Source organism: Pelecanus crispus, chromosome 2, assembly GCF_030463565.1.
Source record: "Pelecanus crispus isolate bPelCri1 chromosome 2, bPelCri1.pri, whole genome shotgun sequence".
Classification (NCBI taxonomy): Eukaryota; Metazoa; Chordata; class Aves; order Pelecaniformes; family Pelecanidae; genus Pelecanus; species Pelecanus crispus.
The window spans coordinates 174,725,365-174,737,788 of record NC_134644.1 but is presented as its reverse complement, the minus strand read 5'-3'; the positions used below and the strand labels follow the sequence as shown (position 1 = coordinate 174,737,788).

The 12,424-nt window shown below is 59.1% G+C and overlaps 3 protein-coding genes across 3 annotated transcripts; all 3 read left to right on the top strand.

The window, feature by feature from the left end:
- The first annotated feature begins 1,212 nt into the window (after positions 1 to 1,212).
- Positions 1,213 to 1,518, top strand: LOC142592913 (feather keratin 2-like). The gene has a single exon (XM_075705136.1). The coding sequence runs from the start codon at positions 1,213 to 1,215 to the stop codon at positions 1,516 to 1,518; it is 306 nt and encodes a 101-aa protein (XP_075561251.1).
- Positions 1,519 to 5,798: 4,280 nt separating this feature from the next.
- On the top strand, positions 5,799 to 6,104 carry LOC142592882 (feather keratin 2-like). Its single transcript, XM_075705047.1, has one exon. It carries the CDS (start codon positions 5,799 to 5,801, stop codon positions 6,102 to 6,104), a length of 306 nt encoding a protein of 101 aa, XP_075561162.1.
- A 4,280-nt stretch (positions 6,105 to 10,384) lies between these two features.
- LOC142592881 (feather keratin 2-like) lies at positions 10,385 to 10,690 on the top strand. The gene has a single exon (XM_075705046.1). It carries the CDS (start codon positions 10,385 to 10,387, stop codon positions 10,688 to 10,690), a length of 306 nt encoding a protein of 101 aa, XP_075561161.1.
- Positions 10,691 to 12,424: the final 1,734 nt, after the last annotated feature.

Below are 12,424 nucleotides of genomic sequence, written 5' to 3'. Positions count from 1 at the left end.
CCCTCAGCCGCCTTTTCCAGCAAAATAAACACACCCACTTCTCCCAACCACTCTTCCTAAGTCTTGAGGCTCTACATCCTTCACTGGCTTTGTTGCTCTTCTTTGGACGCATCACCCAGAGACCAAGCACCGCGTCACGCCAGAGCTCACGCCGCAAACATGACAAACCCAGCTAAGGGGAGTGCTACGGAAGGGCCAACACAAGCCTTTGGGGACTGCGGCAGGCCTCACCACAGCACAGGGCTGCCGAGCGCTCAACCAGGGCTGCCAGGACAGCCTCCTGCTCTCGTAAGCAGCCCTCCTCTGCCTGCTTGCGCTGCCACCCCCACGGAAGGCCCCACACGCGCACAAGCCCAAACAGGCACGCTCCTTTCTCCCACCTACAACCTTACAAGCAACAGGGCCACTAGGGCACCCACACGGCACACCCAACGACTGGGAAAGGCCAAGCCTAAAGACAGGCTTAGTGAGCTGGCAGGAAGGTGGAGCGGGACCGAACGCCATGGAAGAGGCAGCCCCTCACGCCCCACACACCTCCAGAGCCCACACCAGCCTGACAGGCCTGCGACAAAATGGGGCCCCTCTTCACAACGCACCCACAAACCACACCACACAAATGCCATGACATGACCTCACTGACAAGACGACACCCCACCTCTCCTATGCTTTGGTCAGGTCTTCTGCCCGCCCTGACACGCACCATCAACACCAAGCCTTTGCCCTCTAATACTCGCACTTAAAAGCTGCCGACAGGCTCAAGTGGACGCATCCTCAAGAGGAGAACATGAAATTGCAGAACTGCGGCAACAAAGACACGCCCCACCTCATTACTCCCCAGGCTGTGGCACGCAAAAGCTGCTTGCTGCAAAAGGCTCTCATGCGCAAAGCCTGGCCCGCCCCTCCCGGACCAGCATAAAAGACGCACCAGCGCCTCTCTCCCTCACACACTTCTCCTCACCCCTTCTCCTCCAACGTCAACAAGGTGAGCCCCAACCCCCTTCTCCTCCTTTCTCCTGCCCCACCTGGCCCCTCTCTCCCACCACCCTCTGCCCACACCTTCACCAGCCACAAAGCCTCCCCACCGCCACGCTCCCCACCGCCACACAACACGCCTCCACGCTCCCCTGCCCTCCTGCAGCACCGCTCCTCGCACCCCCACGCCCCTCCGCTTCCTCAACACCCTCTCTTCCAGGGACCCTCCGCACCACAGACATGGCCTGCTACGACCTCTGCAACCCCTGCGGACCCACCCCGCTGGCTAACAGCTGCAACGAGCCCTGCGTCAGGCAGTGCGAGGACTCCCGCGTCGTCATCCAGCCTTCCACCGTGCTGGTCACCCTGCCAGGGCCCATCCTCAGCTCCTTCCCCCAGAACACCGCCGTCGGATCCTCCACATCGGCTGCCGTGGGCAGCGCTCTCAGCGCCCAGGGAGTGCCCATCTCCGGCGGCTTCGGCTACGGCTACGGCTTCGGAGGCCTGGGCTGCTTCGGCGCCAGAAGAGCCTGCTACCCCTGCTAAGGGCCCTCGCCACCACCCCTGACACCAGCCACCCACCCCCTGGGAGCCACTTCATGGACTGAGGACGCACCGACGCGCTCTTGCTCGCACGCGGACCTGCCGTCCACACCTCTTCCTCTTCAGGCACCAAGCAAGGAAGCAGGGAAGGGGCTAGCACGGGCTGCCTGGAAACATGGCCCGTGTACATCCTCCTCTTCTCCCACTTCCTTCGTGGCGTCGCCCCTTCTGCTGCGTTAACTACTCTCTGCTGCAAACACCTTCTCACAAGACAAAGACCACCGGGGACCTCTGCTGTGCCGCTCCCACTGCGGGGCAGGAAGACCTCGGCGATCTGGCACAATCCACTCACGCAAAGGATTTTGTCTTATGGTTGCCCTACTTGCACCTCAGACTGGCTCTGCCCCACTCGGCGCTCCTGCCTTTTCACTCTTTTGCCTCAATAAAGATGTTCTGCATGCCAGCCTCAGACGCCTCCTCTTCCTTTCTTCTCCCAACGCTCTTCCAGCCTCACCCGGCACAAAGCCAGGGCTCAACAGGCCATTGCAATGCGTGCAAAAGGGACACTAGACCTCCCTTAGGAAGCATGACCCCAGCAACAACAACAGCACAGACCAGCAAAGCAGGGCTGCCAGCCCACCACACAAGCCCTTCACTTGCTCAAACAAAGCCTTGCATACGCTAATGCACGTCTACCCAGGCCTCTGACGCAAGATCCCCACAGCAGCACACACCTCAACAACTCTCTTCCCAGCACAACTCGCTGGCCAGCACAGCAAGCACAATCACAACAAACAGAATCATTTAGATAACAAGGAAACGCCGGAGATCACCTAGTTCAATGCAACCTCGTCAAGCAGGGTCAGCTCGAGCAGGCTCTCCACGACCATGGCCAGTCAGCTTTTCAGTCTCTCCAAGCATGGAGACTCCCAACACCTCTCTGCACAACCGCTTCCACTGCTTCACCACCCTCGCACTGAAAAACCCTTGCCTTCGCTGCCAAGGAAATGCCACGTCTTTGCAGCTTTCTCCATTCCCCCTTGCCCTGGCCGTGGGCACCCATCAGAAGGGCCTGACGCCCCTCAAATCATTCCCTCCCATCCCAGATTTAGACCTATCGATGACATCTCCCCGGCGCAGCCCTGCCTCCTGCCTGAAAAGCCTCCCAGCTCTCTCAGCTTCTCCTCGTGGGAAGGATGCTCCACTCCTTTCAGCGTCTTGGCGGCCCTGCACCAAACGCGCTCCAACAAGTCCATGTCCTTCTTCCACCTGGGAGCCTTCAACGGGACACGGGATTCCACACGGGGCCTCACCAGCGCTGAAGAGAGAGCAAGATCACCTCCTCCAACCTGCTGGCAACGCTCTTCCCAACGCCACCATCGAGACTCCGGGGCTCTTCTGCCGCAAGGGTGCACGGCTGCCTCGCACTCACCTTGTTCTCCACCAGCACCACAAAGTCGTGCTCAGCAAAGCTGCTGTCCAGGCTATCGGCCCCCAGCATGGCCTGCTGCCCAGCGCCATTCCTCCCCAGAGGCAGGACTTTGCCTTTCCCCCTCTTCAACTTCAGCAGATTCCTCTCCCTCCCGGTCTCCAGAACCTCCACATCCCTGTCAATGCTGGCACAACCAGACGGTGCATCAGACACTCCTCCACATTTTGCATCCTCTCACAACTTGCTGACGGGGGCACTCCGTCCCACTGACCATGTCACCGAGGACGATGTTGAACAGTGTTGGCCGCAACGATCCAAAACCTGGGCCACACCACTTGAGACTTGCCTCCAGATGCACTTTGGGCCACTCATCACAAGCCTCTGGGACCAGACCTTCAGCCACTTTGCACTCCACCTCACTGGCACCTTACGCACCCCCTACTCTCCTGGCTTGTCTAGCAGCACGCAAGGGGAGGAAGCATCAAAGGCTTCAGTAAAAGCTTGAGGTAAACACCAGACGTGGCGCTCTCCTCCCCCACAAAGCGACTCACTTCAACGTAGGGAGACACGGAGGTCAGAAAGCACGATTTCCCCTTCGTAAATGCATGCCGACAAGGCCCCATCACCTCCTTGTCCTTCCTGGCCTTGGCAGCTCTTTCCGGGTGCATTTCCTCCATCAGCTTCACATGAAACAGGGGCAGCATCTCCAGCCTCTACTGTCCCAGAGCCTCCCTCTTCAGCTTCTTCAAGATACAAGGGGTATGAGCTCTCTTCCAGGAACTGCCCACAGGCACCATGACCTTTCCAAGCTAGTGGAGAGCGATACCCCAAGGACAGCACTCAGCACCCTCCGCATTCGGGCATGCAACCCATCAGGCCCTGGGGACTTACGTGCACCCAGTCACACAGCACTCCTTCTTACCTCTTCTCATCTTCCTCGCCAACAAGCACTGCTCGCCTGACAAACAGCCTGCAAACGCTCACCTCGGCTCAACTGGGGCACGCCTTGCCATTCATCAACCCTTCCGCATCCATCCATCACCACCAGGGCCTCGACTCTGCAGCCACGTGCTGCATGCTCGCCTCCAACTCACCTCGCCAATCTCCACATCCTCTTTCTGCCCGTCACACGCTGCGCAGAGAAATGGCCTCACCCCTCAGAGCTCACCCCAACACCACAACAAAAACCCTGCCTTCAACAGCCTTCCCCGCCTGACGCTCCCACTCGCCCTCTGCTTCTCGCCACACTCACGGGCTCTCCAGAAACTCACCTGCCCTTGCAGGGTGCCCCGTGTACAATCAGAGAGTCATTTGGGTTGGAAAACACCTTTAACATAATCGACCGCCACCGTTAACCTAACACAACCAAGTCCAACACTAAACCATGGCCCTAAGCCCCATGCCTCCACGTCTTTTCGATACCTCCCGCAATGATGACTCAACCACTTCCCTGGGCAGCCTGTTCCAGTGCTTCATAACCCTCTCAGTGAAGACATTTTTTGTAACAACCAAACTAAACCTCCCCTGGCGCAACTTGAGGCTCTTGCCTCTCGTCCTATCACTTCTTACTAGGGATAACAGACTGACACCCACCTCGCTACAACCTCCTGTCCGGTACTTGTACAGAGCGATAAGGTCTCCCTCAGCCGCCTTTTCCAGCAAAATAAACACACCCACTTCTCCCAACCACTCTTCCTAAGTCTTGAGGCTCTACATCCTTCACTGGCTTTGTTGCTCTTCTTTGGACGCATCACCCAGAGACCAAGCACCGCGTCACGCCAGAGCTCACGCCGCAAACATGACAAACCCAGCTAAGGGGAGTGCTACGGAAGGGCCAACACAAGCCTTTGGGGACTGCGGCAGGCCTCACCACAGCACAGGGCTGCCGAGCGCTCAACCAGGGCTGCCAGGACAGCCTCCTGCTCTCGTAAGCAGCCCTCCTCTGCCTGCTTGCGCTGCCACCCCCACGGAAGGCCCCACACGCGCACAAGCCCAAACAGGCACGCTCCTTTCTCCCACCTACAACCTTACAAGCAACAGGGCCACTAGGGTACCCACACGGCACACCCAACGACTGGGAAAGGCCAAGCCTAAAGACAGGCTTAGTGAGCTGGCAGGAAGGTGGAGCGGGACCGAACGCCATGGAAGAGGCAGCCCCTCACGCCCCACACACCTCCAGAGCCCACACCAGCCTGACAGGCCTGCGACAAAATGGGGCCCCTCTTCACAACGCACCCACAAACCACACCACACAAATGCCATGACATGACCTCACTGACAAGACGACACCCCACCTCTCCTATGCTTTGGTCAGGTCTTCTGCCCGCCCTGACACGCACCATCAACACCAAGCCTTTGCCCTCTAATACTCGCACTTAAAAGCTGCCGACAGGCTCAAGTGGACGCATCCTCAAGAGGAGAACATGAAATTGCAGAACTGCGGCAACAAAGACACGCCCCACCTCATTACTCCCCAGGCTGTGGCACGCAAAAGCTGCTCGCTGCAAAAGGCTCTCATGCGCAAAGCCTGGCCCGCCCCTCCCGGACCAGCATAAAAGACGCACCAGCGCCTCTCTCCCTCACACACTTCTCCTCACCCCTTCTCCTCCAACGTCAACAAGGTGAGCCCCAACCCCCTTCTCCTCCTTTCTCCTGCCCCACCTGGCCCCTCTCTCCCACCACCCTCTGCCCACACCTTCACCAGCCACAAAGCCTCCCCACCGCCACGCTCCCCACCGCCCCACAACACGCCTCCACGCTCCCCTGCCCTCCTGCAGCACCGCTCCTCGCACCCCCACGCCCCTCCGCTTCCTCAACACCCTCTCTTCCAGGGACCCTCCGCACCACAGACATGGCCTGCTACGACCTCTGCAACCCCTGCGGACCCACCCCGCTGGCTAACAGCTGCAACGAGCCCTGCGTCAGGCAGTGCGAGGACTCCCGCGTCGTCATCCAGCCTTCCACCGTGCTGGTCACCCTGCCAGGGCCCATCCTCAGCTCCTTCCCCCAGAACACCGCCGTCGGATCCTCCACATCGGCTGCCGTGGGCAGCGCTCTCAGCGCCCAGGGAGTGCCCATCTCCGGCGGCTTCGGCTACGGCTACGGCTTCGGAGGCCTGGGCTGCTTCGGCGCCAGAAGAGCCTGCTACCCCTGCTAAGGGCCCTCGCCACCACCCCTGACACCAGCCACCCACCCCCTGGGAGCCACTTCATGGACTGAGGACGCACCGACGCGCTCTTGCTCGCACGCGGACCTGCCGTCCACACCTCTTCCTCTTCAGGCACCAAGCAAGGAAGCAGGGAAGGGGCTAGCACGGGCTGCCTGGAAACATGGCCCGTGTACATCCTCCTCTTCTCCCACTTCCTTCGTGGCGTCGCCCCTTCTGCTGCGTTAACTACTCTCTGCTGCAAACACCTTCTCACAAGACAAAGACCACCGGGGACCTCTGCTGTGCCGCTCCCACTGCGGGGCAGGAAGACCTCGGCGATCTGGCACAATCCACTCACGCAAAGGATTTTGTCTTATGGTTGCCCTACTTGCACCTCAGACTGGCTCTGCCCCACTCGGCGCTCCTGCCTTTTCACTCTTTTGCCTCAATAAAGATGTTCTGCATGCCAGCCTCAGACGCCTCCTCTTCCTTTCTTCTCCCAACGCTCTTCCAGCCTCACCTGGCACAAAGCCAGGGCTCAACAGGCCATTGCAATGCGTGCAAAAGGGACACTAGACCTCCCTTAGGAAGCATGACCCCAGCAACAACAACAGCACAGACCAGCAAAGCAGGGCTGCCAGCCCACCACACAAGCCCTTCACTTGCTCAAACAAAGCCTTGCATACGCTAATGCACGTCTACCCAGGCCTCTGACGCAAGATCCCCACAGCAGCACACACCTCAACAACTCTCTTCCCAGCACAACTCGCTGGCCAGCACAGCAAGCACAATCACAACAAACAGAATCATTTAGATAACAAGGAAACGCTGGAGATCACCCAGTTCAATGCAACCTCGTCAAGCAGGGTCAGCTCGAGCAGGCTCTCCACGACCATGGCCAGTCAGCTTTTCAGTCTCTCCAAGCATGGAGACTCCCAACACCTCTCTGCACAACCGCTTCCACTGCTTCACCACCCTCGCACTGAAAAACCCTTGCCTTCGCTGCCAAGGAAATGCCACGTCTTTGCAGCTTTCTCCATTCCCCCTTGCCCTGGCCGTGGGCACCCATCAGAAGGGCCTGACGCCCCTCAAATCATTCCCTCCCATCCCAGATTTAGACCTATCGATGACATCTCCCCGGCGCAGCCCTGCCTCCTGCCTGAAAAGCCTCCCAGCTCTCTCAGCTTCTCCTCGTGGGAAGGATGCTCCACTCCTTTCAGCGTCTTGGCGGCCCTGCACCAAACGCGCTCCAACAAGTCCATGTCCTTCTTCCACCTGGGAGCCTTCAACGGGACACGGGATTCCACACGGGGCCTCACCAGCGCTGAAGAGAGAGCAAGATCACCTCCTCCAACCTGCTGGCAACGCTCTTCCCAACGCCACCATCGAGACTCCGGGGCTCTTCTGCCGCAAGGGTGCACGGCTGCCTCGCACTCACCTTGTTCTCCACCAGCACCACAAAGTCGTGCTCAGCAAAGCTGCTGTCCAGGCTATCGGCCCCCAGCATGGCCTGCTGCCCAGCGCCATTCCTCCCCAGAGGCAGGACTTTGCCTTTCCCCCTCTTCAACTTCAGCAGATTCCTCTCCCTCCCGGTCTCCAGAACCTCCACATCCCTGTCAATGCTGGCACAACCAGACGGTGCATCAGACACTCCTCCACATTTTGCATCCTCTCACAACTTGCTGACGGGGGCACTCCGTCCCACTGACCGTGTCACTGAGGACGATGTTGAACAGTGTTGGCCACAACGATCCAAGTCCTGGGCTACACCACTTGAGAATTGCCTCCAGATGCACTTTGGGCCACTCATCACAAGCCTCTGGGACCAGACCTTCAGCCACTTTGCACTCCACCTCACTGGCACCTTACGCACCCCCTACTCTCCTGGCTTGTCTAGCAGCACGCAAGGGGAGGAAGCATCAAAGGCTTCAGTAAAAGCTTGAGGTAAACACCAGACGTGGCGCTCTCCTCCCCCACAAAGCGACTCACGTCAATGTAGGGAGACACGGAGGTCAGAAAGCACGATTTCCCCTTCGTAAATGCATGCCGACAAGGCCCCATCACCTCCTTGTCCTTCCTGGCCTTGGCAGCTCTTTCCGGGTGCATTTCCTCCATCAGCTTCACATGAAACAGGGGCAGCATCTCCAGCCTCTACTGTCCCAGAGCCTCCCTCTTCAGCTTCTTCAAGATACAAGGGGTATGAGCTCTCTTCCAGGAACTGCCCACAGGCACCATGACCTTTCCAAGCTAGTGGAGAGCGATACCCCAAGGACAGCACTCAGCACCCTCCGCATTCGGGCATGCAACCCATCAGGCCCTGGGGACTTACGTGCACCCAGTCACACAGCACTCCTTCTTACCTCTTCTCATCTTCCTCGCCAACAAGCACTGCTCGCCTGACAAACAGCCTGCAAACGCTCACCTCGGCTCAACTGGGGCACGCCTTGCCATTCATCAACCCTTCCGCAACCATCCATCACCACCAGGGCCTCGGCTCTGCAGCCACGTGCTGCATGCTCGCCTCCAACTCACCTCGCCAATCTCCACATCCTCTTTCTGCCCGTCACACGCTGCGCAGAGAAATGGCCTCACCCCTCAGAGCTCACCCCAACACCACAACAAAAACCCTGCCTTCAACAGCCTTCCCCGCCTGACGCTCCCACTCGCCCTCTGCTTCTCGCCACACTCACGGGCTCTCCAGAAACTCACCTGCCCTTGCAGGGTGCCCCGTGTACAATCAGAGAGTCATTTGGGTTGGAAAACACCTTTAACATAATCGACCGCCACCGTTAACCTAACACAACCAAGTCCAACACTAAACCATGGCCCTAAGCCCCATGCCTCCACGTCTTTTCGATACCTCCCGCAATGATGACTCAACCACTTCCCTGGGCAGCCTGTTCCAGTGCTTCATAACCCTCTCAGTGAAGACATTTTTTGTAACAACCAAACTAAACCTCCCCTGGCGCAACTTGAGGCTCTTGCCTCTCGTCCTATCACTTCTTACTAGGGATAACAGACTGACACCCACCTCGCTACAACCTCCTGTCCGGTACTTGTACAGAGCGATAAGGTCTCCCTCAGCCGCCTTTTCCAGCAAAATAAACACACCCACTTCTCCCAACCACTCTTCCTAAGTCTTGAGGCTCTACATCCTTCACTGGCTTTGTTGCTCTTCTTTGGACGCATCACCCAGAGACCAAGCACCGCGTCACGCCAGAGCTCACGCCGCAAACATGACAAACCCAGCTAAGGGGAGTGCTACGGAAGGGCCAACACAAGCCTTTGGGGACTGCGGCAGGCCTCACCACAGCACAGGGCTGCCGAGCGCTCAACCAGGGCTGCCAGGACAGCCTCCTGCTCTCGTAAGCAGCCCTCCTCTGCCTGCTTGCGCTGCCACCCCCACGGAAGGCCCCACACGCGCACAAGCCCAAACAGGCACGCTCCTTTCTCCCACCTACAACCTTACAAGCAACAGGGCCACTAGGGCACCCACACGGCACACCCAACGACTGGGAAAGGCCAAGCCTAAAGACAGGCTTAGTGAGCTGGCAGGAAGGTGGAGCGGGACCGAACGCCATGGAAGAGGCAGCCCCTCACGCCCCACACACCTCCAGAGCCCACACCAGCCTGACAGGCCTGCGACAAAATGGGGCCCCTCTTCACAACGCACCCACAAACCACACCACACAAATGCCATGACATGACCTCACTGACAAGACGACACCCCACCTCTCCTATGCTTTGGTCAGGTCTTCTGCCCGCCCTGACACGCACCATCAACACCAAGCCTTTGCCCTCTAATACTCGCACTTAAAAGCTGCCGACAGGCTCAAGTGGACGCATCCTCAAGAGGAGAACATGAAATTGCAGAACTGCGGCAACAAAGACACGCCCCACCTCATTACTCCCCAGGCTGTGGCACGCAAAAGCTGCTCGCTGCAAAAGGCTCTCATGCGCAAAGCCTGGCCCGCCCCTCCCGGACCAGCATAAAAGACGCACCAGCGCCTCTCTCCCTCACACACTTCTCCTCACCCCTTCTCCTCCAACGTCAACAAGGTGAGCCCCAACCCCCTTCTCCTCCTTTCTCCTGCCCCACCTGGCCCCTCTCTCCCACCACCCTCTGCCCACACCTTAACCAGCCACAAAGCCTCCCCACCGCCACGCTCCCCACCGCCACACAACACGCCTCCACGCTCCCCTGCCCTCCTGCAGCACCGCTCCTCGCACCCCCACGCCCCTCCGCTTCCTCAACACCCTCTCTTCCAGGGACCCTCCGCACCACAGACATGGCCTGCTACGACCTCTGCAACCCCTGCGGACCCACCCCGCTGGCTAACAGCTGCAACGAGCCCTGCGTCAGGCAGTGCGAGGACTCCCGCGTTGTCATCCAGCCTTCCACCGTGCTGGTCACCCTGCCAGGGCCCATCCTCAGCTCCTTCCCCCAGAACACCGCCGTCGGATCCTCCACATCGGCTGCCGTGGGCAGCGCTCTCAGCGCCCAGGGAGTGCCCATCTCCGGCGGCTTCGGCTACGGCTACGGCTTCGGAGGCCTGGGCTGCTTCGGCGCCAGAAGAGCCTGCTACCCCTGCTAAGGGCCCTCGCCACCACCCCTGACACCAGCCACCCACCCCCTGGGAGCCACTTCATGGACTGAGGACGCACCGACGCGCTCTTGCTCGCACGCGGACCTGCCGTCCACACCTCTTCCTCTTCAGGCACCAAGCAAGGAAGCAGGGAAGGGGCTAGCACGGGCTGCCTGGAAACATGGCCCGTGTACATCCTCCTCTTCTCCCACTTCCTTCGTGGCGTCGCCCCTTCTGCTGCGTTAACTACTCTCTGCTGCAAACACCTTCTCACAAGACAAAGACCACCGGGGACCTCTGCTGTGCCGCTCCCACTGCGGGGCAGGAAGACCTCGGCGATCTGGCACAATCCACTCACGCAAAGGATTTTGTCTTATGGTTGCCCTACTTGCACCTCAGACTGGCTCTGCCCCACTCGGCGCTCCTGCCTTTTCACTCTTTTGCCTCAATAAAGATGTTCTGCATGCCAGCCTCAGACGCCTCCTCTTCCTTTCTTCTCCCAAGGCTCTTCCAGCCTCACCCGGCACAAAGCCAGGGCTCAACAGGCCATTGCAATGCGTGCAAAAGGGACACTAGACCTCCCTTAGGAAGCATGACCCCAGCAACAACAACAGCACAGACCAGCAAAGCAGGGCTGCCAGCCCACCACACAAGCCCTTCACTTGCTCAAACAAAGCCTTGCATACGCTAATGCACGTCTACCCAGGCCTCTGACGCAAGATCCCCACAGCAGCACACACCTCAACAACTCTCTTCCCAGCACAACTCGCTGGCCAGCACAGCAAGCACAATCACAACAAACAGAATCATTTAGATAACAAGGAAACGCCGGAGATCACCTAGTTCAATGCAACCTCCTCAAGCAGGGTCAGCTCGAGCAGGCTCTCCACGACCACGGCCAGTCAGCTTTTCAGTCTCTCCAAGCATGGAGACTCCCAACACCTCTCTGCACAACCGCTTCCACTGCTTCACCACCCTCGCACTGAAAAACCCTTGCCTTCGCTGCCAAGGAAATGCCACGTCTTTGCAGCTTTCTCCATTCCCCCTTGCCCTGGCCGTGGGCACCCATCAGAAGGGCCTGACGCCCCTCAAATCATTCCCTCCCATCCCAGATTTAGACCTATCGATGACATCTCCCCGGCGCAGCCCTGCCTCCTGCCTGAGAAGCCTCCCAACTCTCTCAGCTTCTCCTCGTGGGAAGGATGCTCCACTCCTTTCAGCGTCTTGGCGGCCCTGCACCAAACGCGCTCCAACAAGTCCATGTCCTTCTTCCACCTGGGAGCCTTCAACGGGACACGGGATTCCACACGGGGCCTCACCAGCGCTGAAGAGAGAGCAAGATCACCTCCTCCAACCTGCTGGCAACGCTCTTCCCAACGCCACCATCGAGACTCCGGGGCTCTTCTGCCGCAAGGGTGCACGGCTGCCTCGCACTCACCTTGTTCTCCACCAGCACCACAAAGTCGTGCTCAGCAAAGCTGCTGTCCAGGCTATCGGCCCCCAGCATGGCCTGCTGCCCAGCGCCATTCCTCCCCAGAGGCAGGACTTTGCCTTTCCCCCTCTTCAACTTCAGCAGATTCCTCTCCCTCCCGGTCTCCAGAACCTCCACATCCCTGTCAATGCTGGCACAACCAGACGGTGCCTCAGACACTCCTCCACATTTTGCATCCTCTCACAACTTGCTGACGGGGGCACTCCGTCCCACTGACCGTGTCACTGAGGACGATGTTGAACAGTGTTGGC

Excerpts from the sequence above, each read along its gene's own strand:
- LOC142592882 (XM_075705047.1), top strand. The coding sequence starts at position 5,799 with ATGGCCTGCTACGACCTCTGCAACCCCTGCGGACCCACCCCGCTGGCT.
- LOC142592913 (XM_075705136.1), top strand. The coding sequence starts at position 1,213 with ATGGCCTGCTACGACCTCTGCAACCCCTGCGGACCCACCCCGCTGGCT.
- LOC142592881 (XM_075705046.1), top strand. The coding sequence starts at position 10,385 with ATGGCCTGCTACGACCTCTGCAACCCCTGCGGACCCACCCCGCTGGCT.